This window comes from Procambarus clarkii, chromosome 84 (genome assembly GCF_040958095.1).
Source record: "Procambarus clarkii isolate CNS0578487 chromosome 84, FALCON_Pclarkii_2.0, whole genome shotgun sequence".
Classification (NCBI taxonomy): Eukaryota; Metazoa; Arthropoda; class Malacostraca; order Decapoda; family Cambaridae; genus Procambarus; species Procambarus clarkii.
In genome coordinates this window covers 14,302,596-14,329,419 of record NC_091233.1, presented here as the reverse complement: position 1 = coordinate 14,329,419, position 26,824 = coordinate 14,302,596, and the positions used below count along the sequence as shown (strand labels likewise).

The 26,824-nt window shown below is 40.6% G+C and overlaps 2 protein-coding genes across 3 annotated transcripts in view; both read right to left on the bottom strand.

The window, feature by feature from the left end:
- Window positions 1-26,526, bottom strand: part of LOC138358555 (protein delta homolog 1-like) — a 49,539-nt gene extending 23,013 nt beyond the window's left edge. Inside the window, exon 1 of the mRNA XM_069316568.1 lies at window positions 26,423-26,526. The gene's annotated coding sequence lies outside the window, so the exon portion shown is untranslated. The remainder of the gene's footprint in view (window positions 1-26,422) is intronic.
- LOC123768338 (uncharacterized) lies at window positions 766-5,894 on the bottom strand. Of its 2 annotated transcripts, XM_069316566.1 has the most exons (10): window positions 5,287-5,894; window positions 4,838-4,942; window positions 4,453-4,682; window positions 4,069-4,247; window positions 3,362-3,479; window positions 3,035-3,126; window positions 1,984-2,191; window positions 1,680-1,850; window positions 1,215-1,399; window positions 766-962 (listed from the first exon to the last, which is right to left on the bottom strand). In XM_069316566.1, the coding sequence occupies exons 5-9, from the start codon at window positions 3,441-3,443 to the stop codon at window positions 1,353-1,355; spliced, it is 600 nt and encodes a 199-aa protein (XP_069172667.1). In that variant the 5' UTR covers window positions 3,444-3,479; window positions 4,069-4,247; window positions 4,453-4,682; window positions 4,838-4,942; window positions 5,287-5,894; the 3' UTR covers window positions 766-962; window positions 1,215-1,352. The 2 variants fall into 2 exon arrangements, with proteins under 2 accessions (XP_069172667.1, XP_069172668.1); XM_069316567.1 differs by lacking the exons at window positions 4,069-4,247; window positions 4,453-4,682; window positions 4,838-4,942; window positions 5,287-5,894 and adding an exon at window positions 3,695-3,988.
- Window positions 26,527-26,824: the final 298 nt, after the last annotated feature.

Here is a 26,824-nt window from a genome sequence, read left to right as displayed (position 1 = left end):
TAGTACTAAGTATATGGTGTTTGGCTAGATAAGAGTAAAACTGCTTGTAGATTAGTTTTTCAAAAAATGTTGACAAGTTAGGCAGGATTGATATAGGTCTGTAATTGTTAACATCTGTGAGATCACCACATTTGTGTACAGGGGTAACTCGCTTTTTTTAGGATAACTGGAAAGGTTTGGAGTTCAAGTGACCTGTTGAAGAGCATGAGAATTCTTTGGAGACAATTCCTAACCTATACTTCTTCTCAAGGTCATGTTTTTTATTAATGGGTTTAAGTATTCCCTTTGTAAGCAAGGGATTGTTAAGCCTTTTGGTTATGCTTACAAAAAAGTCACAGGACAGACATTATCAGCAGCAGTTATAAAATTGTCAATAGCAGTTTCATTGTGCAGCCTAAAACTTAACTCCCTTGACTCTAGAGGTATATATATTAGGTTTAGGTTAGGTTTTTTTAATTAAACCAGCCAGGATGAGTGAAGCCATGAAGGGCGTTTTTATTAATTAAAACACCCAAATGTTGGGTGCTTCAGGTGTTGTTCCTCTTGGATGATCTTGTACCTCTCTGTCTCACACCTGTAAGAATGAGTGATATGGTTAAGGGGGAAACAAAGTGCAGGCAAGGCAATGGAGGCCAGTAGTAATCTTAGGGCTAGGATAATTAGAAATTAGAGAAATTAAGTAAGAGAAATTAGCAAGAGAAATCAGGTAAAATTTATTATACTTAACTTTTGTATCATGAGTTTAGTAGTAAATCTTCATCTTCATCATCATCATCTTCACTGTCACAAAGCTCCAGGTAGGGCTCGGAAACATCAACATCCTCTTCCTGGTATCCAAATAAACGCTTTGCATCACTCAGCTTGTCAGAACACATCTTTTGCCCTTGCTTCAAAAGAGCCAAGATTCCACTCTTATTTTTGGTTGATAGGTGCTTCTCTTCAATAGTGTACTTGTTAGGATCCTGTAATATATAGACTATTTAATGGGGTTTAAGACATTTACAAATTTCCCTGAAAATACTAAAGAAATTAGAATAAATAAATAAAGTTTTCGGTAAAAGTTCAAATATATGTAAAACACACCAGTACAGTATATGAAAACCATGGAATTGTCTACCTGTCAAAGTTGTAAATAGCAAGACAAGTATAAAATTCTGCTGGATAAATGTTTATGAAGAACTGAATTGCAACACACATTTAGGCTGTTAGCTTACCTTGCTTAGATATGAAGGAAAAATTCCACATAACAACTCTTCAGTATGTTCGGTTAAAATCTCTCTCTTATTCTTGTAATATGCGAGATAATGCAGCATTTCTTGAACAGTGTGTTGTTGCTCTTCTCTGGATCTCTTCTAAAGCTCCACATCTTCTACTGCCTTCTTTTTTTGAGCAAGGGACACTAATAAAAGAGGAAATTTATATTTACTGCAAGTAAACTACAACTCAATTTAATGTAATTACAGTTTAGGTACTTGCATTATACATACTATACATAGTTTATTGTGCAGTATCAACCTGATAAAAACCTACGGATTATGATACTGCACCTATTTTACAAACAGTAGTGATGATATTTTACTTCAAAAATAAGTAAAGCTTATCCATTATGCATGCTAAATGTTAGTTATCTTGATAAGGCCGAATTGTAACCCCTGATAAAATGAGATGTAGTTACATACCATTTTGGCTATGATGAGGCAATAAATTGTGCCATGGCAGGATACCTTCTATTGCATCCTTTTCACTGAGAATTTCAGAGTTTTCACTATTGTAGATTTTTATGAAGCCTTGAAGCTTTTTCCTATCACACTCATTTCTGTGCCGGAGGGAAGAGCGCATTTTACTGGATGCTGCAAATAAAGTTTTTTGGCTGAAAGTTTTAAAGTTGTTAAAAAAATTTCCTCATCATTTACCTACATAGAAATTATAGACAAGAGCTAAATAGAAATTGCTTCAGAGTTAACAAAGAAATAGTAAGCCTACCTGCATCAGTGGCAATCAGATTTTTGCGATGCCTGATAGAGTCTGCAACTGCCTCGATAGAATATTTTATGTTCTTCGAGGTTGTTCCAGTGTTTAACTCTAACTCCTTACAAATCATTTGTAGGTCAGATCGCCATTCTTGAATCAATGACTTTTGAACATCAAGTTTGTCGATCTCATTTGAAACTGTTATTTCCGTCTCTCTGGCCTATTTGAAAATATAATAAATTTAATGAACAAATCACATTAACCATGATGAGTGGTTCGAACCTATGGGCTTGGCATTCCCAGATGCTTGCTGTAGTTGAATGCGCCACAACATGATCAAAAGAATTGCAACCTAGGGTACTAATGAACCCACAATTCAATTTTTGTTAATTATGCACCCCCATACCCATTCCATGGGCGGTTGTGCATGCAGTTTCCCATGTACTTGGTCTGTGTCCTCCAGTAGTTTTACCTCTGATGGCCCTTTCAATACACATAGAATTCATATTATTGTGATATATCAATACATGGAGAAAGACATTGAAATGGGGGCATCAAAGGCAGAACTACTGAATGACAGAGACCGAGTTCATGGGGGAATTGTGTGAAACCTGGTTTGGCTTCAGTGGAAGCCTTGGGATCCTTGTGGGGGCAGTAGTACTCCAAGTTGCAATTCATCTGACCATGTCGTGGCGTAGTGAACTAGAGCATGCATCTGAGAGCACTCAGTGCATGGGGTTCAAACCCTCATCACAGTTCCCGTGATATATCACGATACTGTGATTTCTCTGTGAACACATTTGATATATCTCGGAATCATACATTTAGGTTAATTAAATACTATATACTTTATACAAATTAACCTTATTGATATATTGAAAAAGTTCAAGCAGTTAATTCAAGGAAATGGTCGCTAATTTATAATGGAAAATATATGTAGTACATGATCTGAACACATAACTAACCTATAAATGCATTATAATACCTTTCACATATAAATGCATTATAATAAGTTTCAAAATAAATACAAATAAATAAAATAAATATATATTATTTTTAGTACCTTTCTGAGTCGAGTAACTAATGCACGAGCCAGTCCATCAATTTTTCGATGGTTCCAAAAGACTGCACCCTCTGTGAGTTCTTCTGTTCTTTCTGAGAAAAATATTTATAGCAATGAACATCTTGAAGAGCATAGATTAATAACAGTTTCATAACATACCTTTACTCACCAAGACCAACTCAAGTTTGACCAATATGTTTTCATTCTTTTATTGATTATTTGAGGGAGTTGATACTTATTGAATACTGAATACAAATCGCATTATACTGATTACAGGGCAGGTAAAATAATAAAAAACTTGATCAGATGAACCATATAAACAAATACCAGCTTTCAGCATGTTTTTAGTTGTAGAGTTGTATCGTGAGAGGTATGCAAACACTTGCTCTGCCTCTTCCCCTAAAGTCATGCCACTTCCTTCTTGCCACCGCCCTCCATATAATACCTTTAACATAAAAGTATACAGTAAAAAAAAATTCAAATTATTGTACAAAAATTAAAAGCCTCCTACTATATTAAATGATACGTATATCATTAATCTTAAACAATCAGAAATCTTAAATTTTTTTACACAAACTGTACTTATTATATTTAATGTAATGTATACATTACATTAAATTTAATTAGTATACATAAATGTAATGTTATATTTTTATTTACCTGACAATACCAAGCATGTCCTTTTGCATGTAGGACTCCTAAAAATGGCTTTGCTTGTGGCTAATATTAAACAATGGGTAATGGGGTATCAAAAAATGTTTTATATGAAGAATTCTGATGCACTGCTAAATTTTACATAAAACAAAAATTTACATGGTGTTAGATAAATAAAATGATGATATGGATGCAATTGAAAGGCAAACTATAAAGACATACTCAGTTAAAAAATATGTCATATGACAATGTATATTTATATGTGCATACTTTATTTATAAGAACATTAATTTGAAGACAATATAATTCATTATAATATAGTGTGTGTAGAGAACAAAAGAATACTATACATTAAGTATCTGTAAAGCACATTTTATTACCTCCCAACTTTGTTGTAACGATACAGCTTCTTGTTGCCATCAATATGTACTGCTAAAGGGGTTTTATCACAAGCAGGACACTCATTGTCAGCTTCTCCTCTAATTTTTCTCAGCTCATATTGCTGGAATCGCCATTCGAAGAACACTCTCTTCGAAGTTATATAATTAATGGGTCCAATCTAGGAATAGAATTTTTTAGATGGTGACATTTAAAATGCATATTATGACATAAGATAAATAAACAAAAAAAACATTCCATTTTGTGTTTGAACAAAATTAAAAACTAATTATTAATAAATGAATATACATTACTACAAAATTTTGATAATTTTTGTATTGAAATATAAAACTGAAAATATTAAGAATAACGGTATCAAAACATACACGCCCACGAGAAGCACCAAAGGATTCCAGTGCAGTGACTAATGCCCGAAATGATGTTCCAGGACAATTTCTTTTTATATGGTGCCATGATTCAAGCAGACTGGTGCTGTAGAATGTGCTGCTCTTTCCTAATGATGAATAGAAACCAGACTTGTGCATGGTCTTGCCTAGTTGTTGATGCTCATATCCACAGTGGCATGTATAGATTGGAGTATAGAGGTCATACCTTCCTGTAGTTTAAAATACAGTGCATTGAGTGGTGTGGCGACTTGCTAAAATAGTGATGTAAAAATTAACATTTATAGCAACAAAAATTTCAAAATGTATTGTGATTCAGGAATATCCGGTAATGGAAATAAAAGGGTAAATTTTAAAGTTTATTTACCCATTATAGTGATGAAGATGCAGAGATTGCTGGAGCTTGAAATTTTAAACTTGCAATCTGTGCAGTTGGGGCAAGAATTTGGTGGTTGGGCTGGTACAACAGGTTCTGGTAACAAAGAAAAGGAAGACAGTTTGACAAAATGAGTTTTATGGAAAAGAATTTCAGACTGAATATTTCATTGTTTCTTGATTGTACAAAATATTGACATTATTCTCCAGATAATGACTGAGAAATTCACAGAAAAGAAACAATCAGACGATTAAATCAATCTATAAAACCAAGTGTCAGGTTTAAACTTTAAGACTTCTCCAAATGTTGTAATGACTGAAATGAAACATTTATTCATTTTATTTTGTTATACCAAGATAATCGTAGCTCTAGACTGGGATTGGGAAGTAGAAGTAATCTCGGAACAAAGTACGGATTTTATACAGGTATCGTATACTTACTCCAGTGAAAGATATTTCCTTCAGGGCACACAGTTTGTGTCGGGTCTAATGGCTCATAAAAGCCATTTTTCCAATATAATCTGTGGTGGAAAGGCATGAGAAAATGTTGCATTTGGTCACAAATGTGACACAAAAATGCAAAACAGTCTTCACATTTGATGCTTGCCTCACAATTTGTACATTGTACACAAACTTTACCTGATGAAAAAAGGGGTAATTATTTATACTAATTTTAAATACTGTATACCTAACATTTTAAACAATCTGAAGTCTAAATGTATTAATAGAGTGTCATTAATATGCATATGATGCTTATTATACAGTATAACCTTAATGAACACAGCAATATTTAATTTACCTTTATCTGGAACACCCAACTCAGACAATGTCCAATCGAACAGCATTGCCCTGCTTTCTCCCCAATTAATCTCTGCATTTTTTCTTCTTTTTTGCCAGTCAGAAACACTTGGCTGAGAATCTTTAATTTGTTCAAGTTCTGCAGCAAGTACTTTGAAATATGGGATTACAAATTAGTAAGAAAAATTTGTAAGTGAAAGGAATGATTAGTATAATATGTTAAACAAAATTTCATAGGCATTAAGCACAATTTTGGTACATAATATTTATGACGTGTGTCCATTAAATAAACCCTCATTTAAATACCAACAAATGATGTTGGGACATACCAACATCAAATGATTCCAAAGTTTCTTCACCAGCTGCCAAATAACTTTGAGTGTACGTTCTGCCACTAGTAGAATAGCCCGCATTTTGAATGTGTGGTGGTGAAAGTATAGCAGGCAGAATGTCTGGGTGGCACATTTGAAGATTTAAGCATGGTACATAATTGCAAATTGTATACAAGTATTAATATTTTCAGACAAATCTCAAGATATTACTATAACTAACTTTATGCTACCAAGTTGTTCAGTGTTATAGTAATTTAATCTCCATAATTGTCTAGCATACACTTAAAAATAGGCAACAAATATTATTGGAAAGTACACAAATAACAGCTGTAGAAATATTGTTAAGAAAATAATAGAAGATTACCATCAGATTGGGGTGCAGCTGGTCTTTGTTTTGAATTAATGTGTGATACATCCTGTATGTTATCTTTTTTCTGTTTCTTGTTTGTCACCTTTATTGAGTTTGGTTCCTCCACGTTTAAGAGTCTCTTCAAGTACTCATTTCTTTGTATCATTGCAGCACGTGCTTTCTGGTACTCACGTTCAAGATGTTCTCTAGTCATCACTGCTATTCTCCGGTGAAATTCTGAAGAGAAAATAATACTGTTCGAAGGAAAAGTACAAGAACAAAACAAGAAAATTATGCTTATGCAAAATTATGCTACAATGTACCTATTAATAATCTTAAAATTTGCTACAAATTTCCTACTTATAATTATGTGTTAAATTATGGACTTTCCCATAATGATATGCATGTTAGTGGCATTACCTATACTGCCTACCTGGAGCCCCCTAGAGAGATAGTGACACAAGTTAAGGTAATCCCTTTAGTAAGGTGCTGGGTCAACATAAATAAGCTATAACTAATAAGGACACAAATCAATATGTTCATTTAACAGTGGTATTAACATTTATATAAATATAGCTAAGAATAAGTTTTTACAAGTGTAACAAAGTGAAAGAAATGTATGAAAATTTTGATGATATATTAAAATGCTCATTGATTGAACTTGTCTTCCTATATATAAAGTATAAAAATAGTAAACACAGTACCATTATTGTTGTCTGTAGTTATTTTTGGAACATCTGGTATGTACAGCATACTGTCAAAATCCGATGATCTATCTGAAAAATTGATTGGTAGCGTAAATATTTGAATTCATTGCATAGCCTTTTATACAAACAAAAAAGAAAAATTGTACAGAAAAGCTAAAACAACATTATAACACCTTTCTGTGGTACTTTCTATGGTACAAAAGAAAACAAACCTTAATTATAAAGGAAAATAAACTGACAGAAGAACTATGAATACTGCTGAAAATACTTTCCACAAAATATCTGAACCAAGGGATAGTACCCCGAGATTTGAAATATGAAAATTTCACCCTTACAGTATTTAAAAAAAAGCAGAAAGAGTTAAGCACAAAACTAATGTCCAATCAGCTAGGTATAACACATCTGCAAGCTCATGGCGAAAATCCTAAGGGAGGGAATCATTTACCATCTTTCAGTGAACAATCTTATTCAATCGACACACCATGGTCTTCTTAAAAACAGATGCTACCTTATAAACCTCCTCACTTTTGGGACATGGTAACATGGTACTCAGATAAAGGGTTTCCGGTGGATGTAGTATACATGGATTATGCTAAAGACTTTAATAAGGTACCACATGGAAGACTAGCAAGGAAATTACAGGTTCATGAAAAAAATTGTAAAGTGCACAAAACAATAGTTAAAACAAAGAGAGCAAAAGGTCATACTAAATGGGAATGAATATGAAGAAATGTGTTAAGTTGAGTACCTCAGGGGTCCATTTTTAAGTCTAAAATATTTTTCATATATTGAACATCTATGATATAGAAAAGAATATAATCTAATCAACCACATCCTCATATTTGCAAATGCCTGGCATTTCACGAGCACTTTGTCCGGGGTTTATATTCTAGCCGGGGAGGATTTACTGGGTTAGGCTAACCTAACCTAACTTAACCAAACCAAACCAAGTATCTCAAGTTACAAATATCTCTGGGAATTCATATTATCTGCTGTTGTAGAATTGACAAAATGGACAGTGTCAACAAAATTATTCCCACATACTCCGTCACTATGTGATGGAGTACACATAGAATAGGGACTGAATTGTCCCTGACAGGGACAATTCTGTAACAAATGTTCTAGCATAAAACTTTGTACAGTTTAGTAATTCCTTACCATTTGATGTACTAGGTAGATCCATGTTTGGTGAAGTTTTATAGCTGGAGCTGGAAGATCCTGTCGAGATGACTTCTTCAAAGAGAATAGCTTCAACACATTGTGTCTTGAGTCTTCCAGTACTTGGCCTACAGTTACCAGATCTGATTTACAGAAACTAGTGAACTATGGAGATAAGATTGTTAATAATATACTTTTTTTGAGATTCATATGACTTGCAGCTTAAAAACCAATCTTATTTTAAAATAGTACACTAAAGTACATAGCAAATTGCGAAATTCGTAGTTTTTTAACTACTTTAAAGCTAAATTCTCAAGCTTTGAAAATAAGCACAATTTGCTATTTTAAGCGGAATCTGGCAACTCTGATTTAGCATGTAAACATTGACTTGCATTCACAATGTAGTTATTTATTTTTCAACAATTTAAAACGAGTTATGAAAATACACACATTGGTACATTATTGCAAAGGCACTATACTATATATATATATATATATATATAAATTGTTGCAAGTCGAGCAACAAATATTTTACATTGAACAACAAATGAGATTGGAAAAGCAGTATTGCCAAAATAGACCCCAGACACACCCTGTGGGTAGTAATGGACCCCCATACCGACCCTATGAGGGGTAGTGGACCCCATAATAACACTATGGGCGATAGTGGACACTATACAAACACTATGGGCGGTAGTTGACTTCATAGAGACCCTGTGGGCGGTAAGGGACCCCCTATCGACCCTGTGGGCGGCAGTGGACCCCCTATCGATCCTGTGGGCGGCAGTGGACCCCCTACCGACCCTGTGGGCGGCAGTGGACCCCTACCGAACGTGTGGGCGGCAGTGGACCCCCTACCGACCCTGTGGGCGGCAGTGGACCCCCTATCGATCCTGTGGGCGGTAGTGGACCCCCCCCCATATCGACCCTGTGGGCGGCAGTGGACCCCCTATCGATCCTGTGGGCGGCAGTGGACCCCCTACCGACCCAGTGGGTGGCAGTGGACCCCCTGCCGACCCTGTGGGCGGTAGTGGACCCCTACCGACCCTGTGGACGGTAGTTGACTTCATAGCGACCCTGTGGGCGGTAGTGGACCCCATACCGACCCTGTGGGTGGCGGTGGACCCCATACCGACTCTGTGGGCGGCAGTGAACCCTATATACTAATCCTGTGGGCGATACTGTACCCTATAGTCATCCTGTGGGGGCAATGGATGCCATACATATCCAGTGGGTGTTATTGTACCCCATACTTATTCTGTGGGTGGTTGGAGCCCCATACCCATCCTGTGGGTTATAGTGGACCCCATACTCATCCTGTGGGTGGTATTGGACCCCATACCTATCCTGTGGGTGGTTGTGAGCCCATACCCATCCTGTCGGTGGTAGTGGACGCAATACACATCCAGTGGATGGTATTGGATCCCATACCCTTCCTGTGGGTGGAAGTGATCCCCATACCATTCCTGTGGGTGGATGTGACCCCCATACTCATCCTGCGGGTGTTATTGGACCCCTTACCCACCTAACAGGTGGTAGTGGACCCTATACTAATCCTATAGTTTCCAATAATCCACACCATACCATCCTGTTTGCAGTAGTTTACCCTATATACATTCCAACATAACATCGTTTTCTGTTAGCGTTCCTACAAAACATTCTTTAAAGATTTCTAAAGCACAAACTATGGTATATAATATTGATTGGTGAAGCACTTATTCTATGTAATAATTTATTGTGCTTATTATAATTTACTAAGAACAACTAATATTTCTCAAAACAAAACTACGAGCCTTCAATAGGATGTAGCTGATCTGTAATATTATAAGAGCATGGACAATAGTAGGTGAATTTCACAACCCATGTGGGACCTGAAAACTACAATTTTCGTTATAATTGAACCAATCACGACTATTCAGCTATCTACGTTGATGGACGAGTACTGTGAGACGTAAATTGGTACGTGAGGAAGAGTTTGAGCCTTGGTAAAAAAGTTAACTGGGAATATATCACATATGTACTAAATCACATTCCACATATTGACTTTAAGCACTAGTCATATATGTACTGTCTTGTGTGAGAACGGGTTGAATAAACAAGTAGAGTAATGCAGCTTCCTCCTCCTACCTCCCTGCAGAAATAAACAGGGAAGAGCTCCTGCGACATATTGACAGAAGAATTAGGATAACAAGAGCACAATCTAGTGATGACGAGTATGGGCAACCAATCACCGCCCACGAAGTAAGGGGGGCTATGTAAAAGGGTAAAAGTACTGCATCTAGGTGAAGATAGCTTCACTTACGACATATTCAATGAACTGTGTGAGGTGGCTTATTCCAATACTTCTCCTGTTCAACAAGTCATTCCTAAGAGGAGTGTTGCCCACACAATGGAATCAAGCAATAATTATTCCCATACCGATGCCCAATGACCCTTGCAGTTATAAACCTATCAGTCTCTTGTCATGTACATACAAGATGCTTGAAAGGATCATCCTAAAACTACTATAGCACAAAATAGGCAGGCTAGGAGAGGGGGTCAATTGATTTGTTAAAGGATGAAGCACGGCAAATTGTACAGTTAATTACTTGGCTAATGACATGTATTCTGTATTTATTGACATCAAAGGAGACTTCGACAGAGCACAAGGAGTTGCGACCCTGGACGAGATTTCGTGCATGGGTGTCAATTCTTATCTTGAGTAATCTTGAGATGATTTCGTGACTTTTTAGTGTCTCCGCGGCCCGGTCCTCGACCAGGCCTCAACCCCCAGGAAGCAGCCCGTGACAGCTGACTAACACCCAGGTACCTATTTACTGCTAGGTAACTGGGGCATAGGGTGAAAGAAACTCTGCCCATTGTTTCTCGCCGGCACCCAAGATCGAACCCGGGACCCCAGGATCACAAGTCCAGCGTGCTGTCCGCTCGGCCGACCGGCTCCCCCGATGAGGAAGACGAGTTCGAGTTCATACAGTAACGTAAATAATTAATTTAACATTAATTTGGATTAACTAATAATACTTATAATTATGTCCGAGCGCCGTTGTTAGCGTCGGGCGTTACGGAATTAAAAATAATTGTTGAAGATATAAACATCGCGCCAGTGTTAAATTAACGTTACCGTCGTTCATTCCTAGTGCGCCTAAGATTTTCAAGAAAAATTTAAGAAATTCAGTTAACGTAAAGTGTTGTATTTATTGTGCGCTGGTGAACTAGACTGATTATTTTCGATAAATAAAAACAGAGTTGAAACTAAATTATTTACAGTAAATTCAGTGTAATTCCTTTCACGTAAATATTAATCGTATAAATTCAGTATATCTGGTTCAAGAATTCGGTAATTGTCAATTTTCTAAGATTCATATTGGATTTGCATTTACAGACGAGAAAGTCGTACTATAATTATTTTTATATTTGCGTTACCAGTCCACTTCGAGTGTCAAATAAATATAGTGGAAATTAATTACATTTTTTCAAGTTTATTCTAGTAGTCCGATCATTTAATAATTAACGTAACCTTTTATGGAGATTATAAGTGCGCATATATAGTTTGTTCAACATCGTATACAGTGTTTGTTTCACAAGTGATGATTAGTAGTCGATGCCGGCTGCGTATTTCCATCTGTCCGCATATAAATTTTACGAATGAGAGAAGAGGATAATACGACTAAAGAAATTCATTCTTTGGTGTAGCGTAATCAGCGAGACACTGACACCGACAGCTGTCATCGTCTGTCAACAAGCTTCGGTAATTTATGGTTTTCACTGGGGCTGTGGAACGCGGTGACCAACGTGAATGAAGGGTAGTTCCGGTCTAGATGTTCAAGAGGTTTAACATAAAAGGTTAGAGATTATTGAGCGAGTGATTAGTTGTTGAGATCGGGGTTGTGTTAAAATTTCACCGCAATCGCTTGTCGGGATCAGAACTTTGCCTGTTTTCCCCAGGTAGGGTTAGGTTGCGAGGTTTAGCGAGAATATGTCGTGTGATAAGCACATGAAGCTCAGGAGTAAAGGTATGGTAGACGACGAGGCTACCGGGGGAGCACCATCGACAGACCCTCACCTGGTGAGGGCAGTACAGACGTTAGCCCTTGCGGAGGGACCCCAAGCGAACCCCACGGGGGGTGTAACGGATCCGGGTGCCCAAGGGGCGGCAGCCCTGGACGAAAGCAGGATTTCATTGGGGGGCTCTGGCTCAGCGGACATCACGATGATTGGTGAGGCGATAGGAGGTGATGGGGTTGTGGACCCCACTATTAGAACATCCACACCAGTTGAACAAGGAGTTCCCGGGGATGATGCCATTGCGGGTTCTCAAGGTCTGACGATCCCTGGGCTTATGAACGTACACACACCACCCCCACAACCTCAACAATTACAACAGGTACAACCCGATGCACAACAACAAGCCATACAGATGCTACTACAGTTAATACAGGGGCAAAACGGATCACAACAACAACATCAGGTACAACAGGTTGCTCAACAACACCAGGTACAACAGGTTGCTCAACAACACCAGGTACAACAGGTTGCTCAACAACACCAGGTACAACAGGTTGCACAACAACAACAGGTACAACAGGTTGCACAACAACACCAGGTACAACAGGTTGCTCAACAACACCAGGTACAACAGGTTGCTCAACAACACCAGGTACAACAGGTTGCACAACAACACCAGGTACAACAGGTTGCACAACAACACCAGGTACAACAGGTTGCACAACAACACCAGGTACATCAGGTTGCACAACAACATCAGGTACAACAGGTTGCACAACAACACCAGGTACAACAGGTTGCTCAACAACACCAGGTACAACAGGTTGCACAACAACACCAGGTACAACAGGTTGCTCAACAACACCAGGTACAACAGGTTGCACAACAACATCAGGTACAACAGGTTGCACAACAACACCAGGTACAACAGGTTGCACAACAACACCAGGTACATCAGGTTGCACAACAACATCAGGTACAACAGGTTGCACAACAACACCAGGTACAACAGGTTGCACAACAACACCAGGTACAACAGGTTGCACAACAACATCAGGTACAACAGGTTGCACAACAACACCAGGTACATCAGGTTGCACAACAACATCAGGTACAACAGGTTGCTCAACAACACCAGGTACAACAGGTTGCTCAACAACACCAGGTACAACAGGTTGCACAACAACACCAGGTACAACAGGTTGCTCAACAACAACAGGTACAACAGGTTGCACAACAACATCAGGTACAACAGGTTGCTCAACAACACCAGGTACAACAGGTTGCTCAACAACAACAGGTACATCAGGTAGCACAACAACAACAACAAGTACACCAGGTTGCACAACAACAACCACAGGTACTACAGATGCTGCTACAGTTACTACAAGGACAGAACGGTTCACAACCCTCACACAATCAACAACAGGGTCAACAACCACCTTATCAGAGTAGTGCCTCAAATAGTTACTCACCTGGGGTAGCCCCTTGGTCACTGGGAAATCCCTCCTCACACCACTCCCAACCCCTATCCCCATCCTACACCCAACCCCTCATAGTTCCTTCCCCCCCTGGTCAGGCACCCCCTTACACTCCCAGTACTCCATCCTATAGACCGGGACTTGTGGCGTCACTCCCGAAGTTGTCCTTGCCAAGGTTAAATTGTGCTGAACTCCCATCGAATAAAGTGGAACGCAACCGTTGTGTGGAAAATTGGCTGTGGGAGATGGATTGTGTTAGCCGCGGCTCCTGACGATGAAACTAAAATTAATCTGGCCACTGGGGCATGTGTGGGTCGCGACGGGCCCCTGAGGAAGTCTGAGGAATTCAGGCATTTGGTGACGTGGCCACAATTCGTGCAGGCCATCAAGGACCGATTTAAGGCGAAAATTACTAAAGAGGAGGCTCGTCGCTACTTAACGTCATTGCAGAGGGATAAAGGTACTCAATTAAAAGATTTTGGTGCCTTCCTTAGGACCAGGATAGGCGATCTCACTCAGGAGTTGGGTTACGATGCGCAGCAGGAGGAACGGTTTGCAAAGCAGCTATTTTGTAAGGCCTTGCCCGCTCATATCGGTCCATACCTCGCTACGGACACGGCTTCCCTGAGTTTTAGGGAACTCGTACAATACGCCGAAGACCATATAGATGAGGACTTGGATGCGGAGGAGGCGCGGACGTCGCCATATGTCAATGCGGTGAGCAGGAAGGTAGAGAGCGGACAAGGGGGCAATAGGTCAGGACCCCCCCCAGACGAAAGCGGCGGGCAGTGGTCGCACGCAACAACCCCCACGTAATGACTGGTGGGACTCGCGTATTTGTTTTAATTGTGGGAAAAGAGGCCACGTAAAAGCGAGATGCCGGAAGGGGAGAACAGAATCATGAGAAAATCCCGCCTCGGGTGGTGGCAGACCTACGTTTGAGATGACGGTTGAAGGTGTGAGATTGACAGTTTTTGTGGACACCGGAAGTCAAGCAACTCTCATTAAAAAGTCAGCCTTCAGCACACTTAAAGAGACACGCCTTAAGCGTTGTGGGAAGCATTTAACAGCAGTAAATGGTCAACATATTAATATCTTGGGCCAGGCCACTCTCAATTTTGAAGTGGGTAAGGGAGAAGCTTACCCACACAATTGCACGGTTGTCGAGAATCTTGCATTCCCTGGTCAAATTTTGTTGGGAATGGATTTTCTGGGACGAGTGAACTATTCTTTGTCGGCTCAAGAGGGAGCAAGGAAGTGCAGATTGAAGTTGGGCCAGGTAGTGTATCCCATTAAAATGGTAGATCATCCTCCAGTAATTGCTTCCATTAGTAAGAAACAGAAGTACAACATTCACTACCCAAAGTTGTTGTTTAAGTCTCTTCCAGACACAGATAAGAAATCATGTGGGTTACATGCCTTGGTGAAACAATGTTGCCCACCACATTCAGTTAAATTCATTAAAGTATCAGTGGGACGTCACATTGCACCAGGTACCACCCTTCAGGTGGCTGGGAGATGTGACAGGTTGTTGATCCCTCATCATTTGATCACAGTGCTTGATAAAGGTGCCCTTATTCCAGTTGTCAATCTCTCGCACAAAACCTATCGTTTCAGGGCAGGTGATAGGGTGTCTCAGGCTACAATTGTAGAAAATACAGGAATTTTTCAGTATCAAAGCCGGGAAGAGATGCCAGCCACCACAGCACAATGTAGTGCACTTAATGTTACACAAAGTAGTACACAAGGGAAACACAAGACCGAGACAGGGAAAAGTAGTAATATTCAAGAAGTTGATAAGTTAATCTCGGCTCTGGATTTGCAACATGTGCAACAGTCAGATAGGAAACTTTTGAGAGGGATTTTACGTAAATTCCCTAGACTGTTTGCAACAGAAGACGATCAGATCGGGCTTCTGGATAGGATCGAGCATGTTATTCCTACAGGTGATCACCCTCCTATTTACACCCGTCAATGGAGGCTTCCGGAACGGGCGAAGGAAGTAATTAGGGATGAGTGTCAGAAAATGTTGAGACAGGATGTGATAGAACCTAGTACATCACCATGGTTGTCGCCAGTAGTGTTGGTACGTAAACCGGATGGTAGTTATAGGTTTTGTGTTGACTACCGAAAGATAAACGAAATTACTAAAGGTGATGTGTATCCTTTGCCACGGATACAAGAAATAATAGATCAGTTTGGGGCAGCCAAATACTTTTCTACTCTGGATGCGAAATCTGCGTATTGGGCCATCCCAGTTGCTGAGAAAGATAGAGAAAAGACCGCCTTCTCTGATGGGGTTCATACTTATCAATTCAAGCGGATGCCTTTCGGGTTAAAGACAGCGCCTTCATCATTTCAGAGGGCAATTAATTATATCCTCAGTCCAGTCTTGGGGAGGCACTCGTTAGCGTACCTGGATGATGTGGTTATCTACTCCCGGACGTTTGATGAGCACTTACGAGATTTGACTGAGACGTTGGCATTGTTAGATAAGGCGGGGTTCAAACTTAACGTGAGTAAGTGCACTCTGGCATCTCAGAAGTTTAAGTTTCTGGGATTCCAGGTGAGCACAGACGGTATCCGACCTGACCCAGACTCCTGTCGTGCCATTGCTGACATGCCAACACCTAAGACAGCAAAGGATGTTCGAAGGTTTCTGGGGGCAGCCGGATATTTCCGTCGCCACATTGAGGGTTTTGCAAGTACAACAGCACCGTTAACTGAGCTCACTAAGAAAAATGTTAAATTCGTTTGGAAACTTGAGCATGATGACGCTTATGCAAAATTAAAAAGTCAACTCATTACCACCCCAGTCTTGGCAGTACCGGATTTTGATCAGGAGTGGGAAGTACACACTGACGCCAGTGGCATAGCTATTGGTGGGTGCTTAATGCAACGTGATAATGACAATCTTCCTCACCCAGTTGCATATTTCAGCAGGAAGGTTAAGGGTCCGGAGGTCCGCTATTCTGCAACGGATAGGGAAGCTTTGGCTGTGGTAGAAAGTGTCAGGTACTTTGAACCGTATCTTTTCCAACGTCACTTTGTCATTTATACAGATCACAGGGCTTTGACTCATATTTTTAAGAAAAGAACTAAGTGCCCTCGCATGTCACGTTGGTCTCATGAACTAGCTGCTCACTCATTCCAAATACTTTACAAGCCTGGTCCATCACATGTTGTACCAGATACTTTGAGTAGAAACATTGCTACTATTAACGTAAACCTTAATATTGAAAATATTTCCAGTGAGAAAATGCGAGAATTCCAGATGAACGAACCAAGGTGGAAGGAAATTATTGAACTTTTGGAGGGAGGAAAATATCCGTCGAAGAAACGTAATTTAGCAATTCATGATTTTGAAATGAAGGATGTGGTCTTATTTTATGTAAAGGGACAGCAGGATCGTGCAGTTTTTCAGTTGGTTATCCCAGAGGTGTTGAAGAAGTCGGCGTTGAAACTCGCACATGCGTCTAAGATTGCAGGTCATCCGGGGATTTTTAAAACTCACATGAAAGCCAAGTCACTCTTTTTCTTCCCCGGTATGTTAACAGAGGTCATTAACTTCGTTAAGTCCTGTGGTCATTGTCAAAGGAGGAAAGGTACCCTTAAGGTACAAGCTCCATTGCAAGAATTCCCAGAAATTTTGGAACCTTTAGATCGGGTGGGGGCTGATCTGATTGATCTGCATCACAGTCATTCAGGAAACCGTTACGTATTGGTGTTGGTAGACCACCTGTCCAGGTACACCACACTGATTGCATTGCCTCAGAAGGATTCACGAACTGTTGCAAAGGCGTTCTTAGATAGGTTCGTCACTGTATTTGGTCCTCCTAAAGTGTTAGTTTCTGACCGAGGTCAGGAATTTAATGGGAATATTTTTAGAGAAGTATGTAAAATTATAGAAACCACTTCAGCATTCACGACGGCTTATCACCCTCAGGCTAACGGCATGACAGAACGGACGAACCGGTCAGTTAAAGATATGCTTGCAATTCTTGCAGAGCATGATGCCAATTCGTGGGACGAACAACTCCCCTATGTCCAGCTAGCTCTGAACACTGCCATCCATCAGTCAATTAACACCCAACCCCTTTTGCTGTTCACAGGGCATTCATGTAATTTCCCGTCAGGTCTGCTTAACAGACATAATATTGTATATGGGGAAGATTACCCATCAGAAGTTTTAAATAAGATGAGAAATGCATGGAGAATTGCAGCCAGGGCTTCCAAGACAGCACGAGACCGCTATGCTCAGCATTATGACAAGAAGGTACGACCTCTTGAGTTGAAAGTCGGGAGTCTTGTGTTGAGAGTTAATGAGGCGGCTCCTGCCAATCAGAGTAGGAAACTTGCACCTAGATGGCGGGGCCCTTACCGGGTAATTGAAAGAAAGGGTCCGGTTAATTTTGTTATTAAAGGTATTTTTGAAGACCAAGTTGAGAGAACGATTCACATTAATAAATTAAAACCTTATCACGCGAGGGAGGAACTAGAGCTGCCTTCAGCAAGTCTAATTCCTGACCTGTCTAATGATCCAAGTGCTGAGTCAGAGGATGAGGATGACCTCCTGTCAGATCTCATCAGTAGTCAAGTTCAATCTTGTCACCCTATGGTAACAAGGTCGCGAGCTGTACAGTAAATTGTTAATGATCTCCCCTAGTCAGGTTTAGTAATTTCATAATAATTATCCTGTAGAGGCACTGGTGTGTATTTACTGATGTGCATGACTCAGGTAGCATACTTGCCTTGCTCTGGGGTTTCCAACCTCCTACACCTCAGAGTAATATCCATGCTTCCGCCATTTGTTGTTGTCTGTCTTTCTCAGGTCTGATGGTACATCAGTTCCAGCCTCCCAGTCACACGTGAACCAAGGATCGAGATCAGCAGGTCTGGGGATGACCCACCTGGCTGATAAGATCGGGGTCTGAGGCACGTTACATAAAGTCCTCCCCCCTTGTACCCGGTAACTCGTCAATTGGTTATCCGGAAGGGGTGACTGGCGTACAGTCACCCGGCCGACACCTCACGTCACTAACGAGGTTGTCCCAGTCCAGCCATGCTGTCTTCACGGAGCAGAGTCCAGTCACTATCACAACCGTGGGCTAGCTGTCTCAAAGTCACCAACCAAGCCCACCAGCCGCGTAGTCAAGACTGCGGGAAAACCGGAAGAGGAAGACGAGTGGTCTACGAAGAAGAACGCTAATTGCAAGGACTTGTCAGCTCTTATCAAAACCTGTGGTTGCGTCGTCTGTGGAAACCAAGATGCAACGCGGTGGTCTCAGGTACGAACAGCACTACCCCTACAGAGTGCTTGCGGAATCGCCAGATGAGGTACAATCCTGTACCTCGGCCCAAGTTCAGCTACACGAGGGGTTGCACGGAAGGTGTACCGGCCCAGTAGTACCGGGATGACAAGTAAACGCCGGTAGATGACGTCGCCCAGGAGCTGAGGCAGGGCTCACCTGTCCTGTCACCATGCCATCCTCTTCAACGCCACTCGAACCTCACTACCAACGCGAGACATCGTGACACGTCGAAGCTGTGCTCTACTGTGGCAGCCATGGTTAACAATAATCCATCAAGACTGTTTGGGGAGCGATAAGAAGAGGTGAACCCGGGTTCCTGTTAGCGGGGTCCACCTGAGCTGACAGCCGCCAGCTGTCAGCTGTCACTGAAGTCAGGTGCGGGTAGTACGAGACCCCCTGTACTGTCCGTAGTTGGCCGAGGCCGGAAATGGAACTTCCAGACGACCAGGATCTTCAAGCAACATGAGGTAGTCGCCGGAATCTACAGCAACGAAATGTCAACAGGAACGAACGAGAGAAAATATTTATAGAAAAGTTTCATATACAAATAAACGCTATTAATATAGTAAACTGTGGTAACTCGGAACAGTTCAACTTTTAATTTTCCATCTGATAGTAAGCACCTATATACCTTCGGAAAGTTCTCTGGAACAGTATTAAATGTTGAAAACTAGAACTAGTGAAATAGAGAAATAAATCTAGAAAGTGAACATTAGAAACTGACCCTGTCTCTAGATAAGTTGTATGAGTAAACTGGTTTGAGAACCATCTAGTAGGGTCTCTAGAAACGTTGATCAGTGGGGAACTTTATCTAGATTTTTCTAGATCCTAGATACTGATAGTTATACATATATATATATATATTTTTTTTTTTTTTTTTTTTGTGGTTTACTGAACGATAAGGGTGTGGTACACAGTCTGACAAATGTGTTCACCCACTGTTGTTGTGGACTTGAATATGAACTCTGGGATATTAGGAGTTGAGGAACTTATATCCAGAGTGTTGTTGTTGGTTAAGGGACATGTCTGTGGACATTGATTTTTTTTTAATAATAAAAATATTTCTGTGTCTTTTCTTTATATTTTAAGATTGGGATGCGCTGTGGTGGACAGTTGCCACAGGTGTGGAGTGGAACACTAGGTCCCTGAGAGGTAGTGTTCTATGTTGATATAATTTTATAATTTTGTTAATTTTTTAATGACATTGATTTTTTTTTATTTAATGTTTTGTGTGATGTGTTTGATCTTTATTCCGGGTGGAATACTGGGATAGCTGAAGGCTATCAGCTGATTTTAGCTAGTTAGTAATTGTTAGGTTGGGATTTCTCCAGTTATTTGTTACTATATCAAGACAGGTATAGGATATTTTGTCTTCCAGGTAGTTGGAAGGGTACGGGGCTGCATCCAAGTTGGACAGTCAGGATTATAGGGGCGGTCTCTGTCCTTATGTTTTATGTATTATTACTGTTGTGTTGATAGGTATAAATACATGCTGGGACACACCTTTTGGGTGTGCCGTTATTGTTGTTGGAGTATTGTATGGAATTAGTTAGGATTAGATAATTTCTTTTGTTTTGAGGCATTGGTTAAATAGTGTTGGGTTAAAAATGTTGTTTTTGGAGTTAATGGTTAGGGTAGGGCAGGATTTCTGGATAAGAAAAGTGTGTGTAACTTGCTTTACACACAAATTTCTTAATTTCCGAGGAGGGGGAGTTGTAATGATCTGGGGCTCAGATCATTGGTTCTCCCTTCTCCCCTCTTTTCCCTCCCCTTCTCCCCTCCTTTCCTTCTCCTTCTCCCCTCCTTTCCTTCTCCCTCTCCCCTCCTTCCTTCTCCCATCCCCTTGGCCGTCATTCGTCTCCTCCTCTTCCTCCCCCCCCCCCTTGTCGCCCATTTGTCAGGGTCAAGAGGTTGACCTGAGGGTAGGGTGGTCGTGGATACCTTGGCTTCTCCCACTCAACTTCCCCACTCAGATATTTCCCTCTCCACCCCCTCTCATCCCCTCTCATCCCTCTCTGTCCCTCTCAGCAGCGGCCTTCCCCATACCAGGCAGAGTCAAATGTCCCTACTCGCTATCTTAGAGGAGACAGGCTTGAACATAATTTCTCAGTTTTGTAAACATTGCTCGCAGGTGCCTGGGCTCCATAGACGCGCCTTGTCCCCCTTCTCTAGCTGGGGAGAGCTGACTCAATCTTCAGGAATTCATGTAGCTTTCCACGACAGATCAGTGAAGGTGATTGGCCTGAGATAAGGGCCAAGTCCTTATTGGCCCTAGAGTGCCAGACCTCAGGCCTACGTGTTAAATGGTTGGCCATTGCCAAAATAATGGGTGGAGCCTGGGGCTGTATTAGATGGTGGGAGGAGTAATCCTTCCCAGCAATAAGCTGGAAAAACTAAATTTCATTAGTGTGTCTTGGGAGTGTATTAGGAACAGGGCCGCAAGCCCGTATCCTCGGGGCTGAGGGCAGCCATCAACATCGTGGCCGTAGTGCGGGTATTTAAGGTATCGTAGCACTTGAGTTTTTGTGTCCTCGGTAAATATCCATTGTGCCTCTAGGGAAATAGAATAGGTTATGTGTTCAAATTGTCTTAATTTACATGTTTCATAAAATAAATTGTATAGCTTGTCCAGTGGTATTCACTTAACTCCCCTTTGATATATTTTGCTACTTTGTCATTTTTAGGTGTTGTATTGGAAGCCCCCCCAGGTTCTCCTAACAATTAATCGATACTAAAGTTGCCCTTGGATTCAAATAAGTAACGTAAATTACACAAACTAATTTTCCAAAATTTATTTCTGAAATTCATATTACCCGGAGTCCCATGGTTACTGATTCCTTGCCTTCCTGGGGGATCGGTGATTGACACATTCAGGTATGGTTGGTCAGGAAGGTGGTGGCAGTGTAAATGTGTTTTGTTATTGTTTTTTTTTTAACTAATAACCCTTGTCCTTGGTGAATCTTCCTCATTTAATATTCCTCTTACATACGTGGCAGTCCAGTGAGGGGTCATACTGGACTGTAACAGTGTTAAGCTGGGGTATTGAGTGAAGAGACAGAGATGTGCAACAGAGAGCGTATATTACGATCACGAGAGATAACAAGATAACAGGATTAATACTGGGGAACATTGGGTTATTGGGTTATTACAATAGAGGCCGCGGTTATTACAGAGGGAAGCGGTCGTTACATAGTGTCAGGGGAGACTCATGATATATATTGAAGATTACCTCACAAGAAGGAAAGCAAAGGTCTACTTCAAAGGAGCAATCTCGAGAACAATGAGAATAGAACTCAGGAACCCCCCCCCCCCACCCCACCAAGGAGCGTTCTTAAGCCAACACTATTTAACATAATTATGAACGCCATTGCAAGTATTGAATTTCCGGAAAGAACACAACAAGTGGGATAAGCAGATGATGTTCTAATACAAGCTCCCACCTTGGGCAAAATTAAACAGTCCATTGAACTCCTTGTTAGGAAATGTGTTTCACTGTTTCACTCTCTCCACAAACAAGACAAAAGAATACTCATCACAATCGGAGATAAAATGAGAAAAAAATTAATGGTAAAACACTTGAATGGGTTAACCACTTCCGGTACCTTGGCGTCACTGTCGGCTCTAACAAGGGGAAGAAAGGAGCTCAACCATCTCATAGGAACATGCAAAAGTCGACACAGGGCACTGAAAGCTATGACCTGGAATGGGCATGAAGGCTCTATTGCCGTGCTTAAAACGATCTACACAGCCTATGTGCACTCCGTCATAGACTATGCCTGAAAAGTTTTGTGCACTTATTCCCAAAGCGACATAAACAAAATATTAAAAGCATACAAAATGAAGCCATGACAATCATTCTTAGTGTTCCAAGAACTGCCAAAACATCTAATCCACGAGAAGAGTTGTTCCTCCCCAGTGTTAAAAGCAGAATTATGGAACTGAATGCTAAGCTTGCAATTAAAATAGCCAACTGGTCCCCATTACAATGATATTGCCAAGAAATAACTGATTTCTGTGCTGCTTACAGGGGGAAATAGGAGAAGCAAAAAAATGGCTTCACAGATCAGTCTGCTACCTCCAAGAACTTCACCTGCTTGAGCAAGCCCGAGAGCTCATTCCTGTAGAAAGGTTACCTCCCTGGGTGGATGATCCATTCAGGATAATCATCAATGTGATGGCAGCGAAAAAGTCGAACATGATACCACAAGAAATGAGCCAAAATTATCTCTAGGAAATTTATAAATAGCCGGAAATGAGTTAGGTCAAATCTACACTGATTGATCATCGATCCCTGTCAGTGACAGGGCTGGTGCAGCATACACAAATTAGGAATAATGCCTTTCAACGCGGAAATGAAGGTAAAGCACGTATTGAGAACTATGCCCCTTCACATCAATTAAATTTCGGAGACTTCAGCCAAAGTGAAATTCACAGCAGTTCCTCCATCTACTATCATTCTATTATTCAAGAAGTACCGCACGTCTATGGGTCATCTAATAAGATTAGCAGACTTCTAGATGTTACCACTGCTAGGCTTAGGCTCGACTACAAGTACCTCTAGGAGTTTGTAACATCTGCTGATGTAGATTTGACTAAATGTAAACTGTCAACAGAATTATTCGCATACTTTGCGTCATTATATACTGGAATGTGAAAAAATTGCGGAATTTAGAGGTAACACCATCAATGATGTCCAGGAAATGTGTAAGTACATCATTCATAATGATGTGCTGCCCGAAATCTTAGCAAAGTATTCAAAATTTACCTACTGTAACTAATGCATGCACATGTATGCATGCACGCACAACCAGTCTCCGTGGTGCAGTGGTAAGACACTCGCCTGGCGTTCTGCGAGCGCTTTGTCATGGGTTCGTATCCTGGCCGTAGAGGATTTACTGAGCGCAAATCCTTAACTGTAGCCTCTGTTTAACTCAACAGCAAAATGAGTACTTGGTTGTAAAAACGATTCTTCGCGGCGGGGATCGTATTCCAGGGACCTGCCCGAAACGCTAAGCGTACTAGTGGCTGTACAAGAATGTAACATCTCTTGTATATATCACAAAAAAAATGACTAAAGCTGCCGCCCAGTTGGGTGGGTGTGCAGCAAGAGTAGTGTGACTTACTATAGATGTAAAGTGCCTTGTATAGTGACTTGTGAGCCTCTTGTTGAATCACTTAAATTAATACAAAACAATATTGATGTGTGTAGGTGATAAAATATGTGTATGTATATATATGAACATGTATGAGTATGTGTACATGTATATACAATTTTAATTGTGTAACTAAAGTCAATTTTTTTTAATTCTTTAGCTAAACGAACTAGAAGGTTCAGTTCCTGAACCGATTATGTGCCTCTAATCCTTTACACCTACCGCCCACGGGATAAGTATGGGGTGCATAATAAAGAAAGAAATTGAATTACCTCTTCAGAGTAAGCGGAGCTAACCACCATTGTTATGGCGTTAAGATTCCTTTAACGAAAAACTAATGGCGCAGTGATCTGCACCGATTCAAAAGCAGCGCTACAAAGCTTTACTAAAAATCGGGCAGAAAATCCTACGATAGTTGCTAAAAACAGGAGCTGTGAGAGTTATCGCCAATCAGGGAAGAGGTTCCAAATTTCTAGATTCCCTCTCATGTTGAAATCTGTGGAAATGAACGAGCAGATGTGCTGGCTACTGAAGGAGCCCATATTGAATACTTTATATTCTAGACTCATTAAAATTAGAGGTAACATCAGGCAATATCACCGCAACAACGTTACTGAGGAAAGGAGGAGAGAAGAACAATTCATTGAATCTGAATGCCGATACAACATTGTTGCAGCTGGCAATCCCAATCCTTAAGAACGAAGAGGAGGTGGCCGCGGGAGAGAGCGAGAATCTGTCTTTGATAGAAATATTCATAGATATTTGGAGTTTAAACAACAGTTGAGGAGCGAAATAGGCTTACAGGTTCCGGAAGATGAGGAAATGTCAGCACTGTGGAGAAATGCCTGACAGACTACTAGAACATTATCTAACACAGTGCAGCGTTACAAACCCATTAAGATTTGAACTTAGATTCAACTGAGCAGAAAGTTGTTAAACTCGTGGGACAGAATCTTACTGAAGCGACCATACGAGTCAAATACTCACACTCCGCCCAAGTAAAACAGAAACAAGCAACACTTAGTGGGCCAGCCAGAGGCTTAAGGCCCGCGCAGGAATATCCCTGGAGAAAAAAATTGAGGAGCAGAATTCCAGAATCTGTGGTGAGAATGACGGACACCGCTTAGACCATTATCTAAGAGACTGAACATCTGTGAGACATTAGAAATATGTTTAGAATAAACCCATTCATTGTTTGAGTTTGGAAAATGCTATTTGTCAAATATATATACTGTTTAAAATATTTCACCATTTTTCACCCCAATGATAACGTATGATTTTTATGGTTATCTTGAGATGATTTCGGGGCTTTAGTGTCCCCGCGGCCCGGTCCTCGACCAGGCCTCCACCCCCAGGAAGCAGCCCGTGACAGCTGACTAACTCCCAGGTACCTATTTACTGCTAGGTAACAGGGGCATTTAGGGTGAAAGAAACTTTGCCCATTTGTTTCTGCCTCGTGCAGGAATCGAACCCTCGCCACAGAATTACGAGTCCTGCGCGCTATCCACCAGGCTACGAGGCCCCTCGTAGACGAATGTTAAACTTGTTTATGAAGCTGTTCACTTGACAGAGTTAAGAAAAGTCCCAGCTATGTCTGGGGGCAAGTGACAGGATGAACAACCCAGCGGGTTTTCTTCCTATTGAGGAGTGATGTACATGCTCCTATGGCAGTGTGTCCACTCACAGGATGAGTGGCACTGCTATATAAATTTGCCCCCTAGGGACAAAATTAAAAAGTCTTAATAATGAAAACATGAAAATATATGTAAATTTTCCAAGTCTAGAATAATAGCAAGATTGATGTACTAAGCAGTAAGATAGTCGAATTTGGTACTATTCACGCAATAAACATTGGAAAAATAAGCTAAAAACAGACTTAAATATTCCATGGCCTAGTAAAGGATACATGCACTATATTAGCCCTCAGATATCTTTTATTAAGTTAGAGAAGGTTAGGTTAGTTGGGTTTGTCTATGCAACATAAATAGAAAATCTTTTCCTGTTTGTCCATATTTAATAGTAATAATCTTTACTTTCTAATTGCGGTACACATCGGTATATGCTCCATGGTCCTCATCGTTATTAAGTACTACCAAAACAGGACGATGGGCTGAATAATTATACATCATGATGCCATAGAATAGAATAAACTAGAATAGAATAAATCAAGTCATAGAATAACATCTGTAGAACTAGACATCATCATGCAGAAATATACCATCTTAGTTTTATAGTTACAAATAAGAAGGTTGCCACCGTAGAATAAGCAAGACGGAGTTTACCTGGGCGATGAGGCAAGGAGGAGATGGAGATGTTGACTGGTTGACGGCTGACTGCTGACTGTACTCGACCAACACCTGCAGCCATCTTATAAGACGTTTGGGAAGGAGTGCCAACTATCACTACCTTAAACATACTTTACATGAATGGTAATGAATAAAATAACATTAATAAACACACTGCTTCTGTGTGTGTTTCTGTACTTATTTCCAAAAATATTATTGCTCACGATGGCTGTCGAATACTGAATTAAATTCATAATTATTAGCAATTGTCAACATTTGACACTGGCCAATTACAGGCTTACAGATGGTACGGTCAACGAATCAGAACACTGCATTTAAGACTAATAAATATTTTTAGCATTTCTGAAGCGAAGTCGATGATTTGTGTATGTCTGCATA

Excerpts from the sequence above, each read along its gene's own strand:
- LOC123768338 (XM_069316566.1), bottom strand. The coding sequence starts at position 3,443 with ATGACTTTAGGGGAAGAGGCAGAGCAAGTGTTTGCATACCTCTCACGA. Across the intron at positions 3,127-3,361 it reads TAAAAACATGCTGAAAGCTG|AAAGAACAGAAGAACTCACA; the intron begins GTATTTGTTTAT and ends TATTTTTCTCAG. Across the intron at positions 2,192-3,034 it reads TAGTTACTCGACTCAGAAAG|GCCAGAGAGACGGAAATAAC; the intron begins GTACTAAAAATA and ends ATTTTCAAATAG.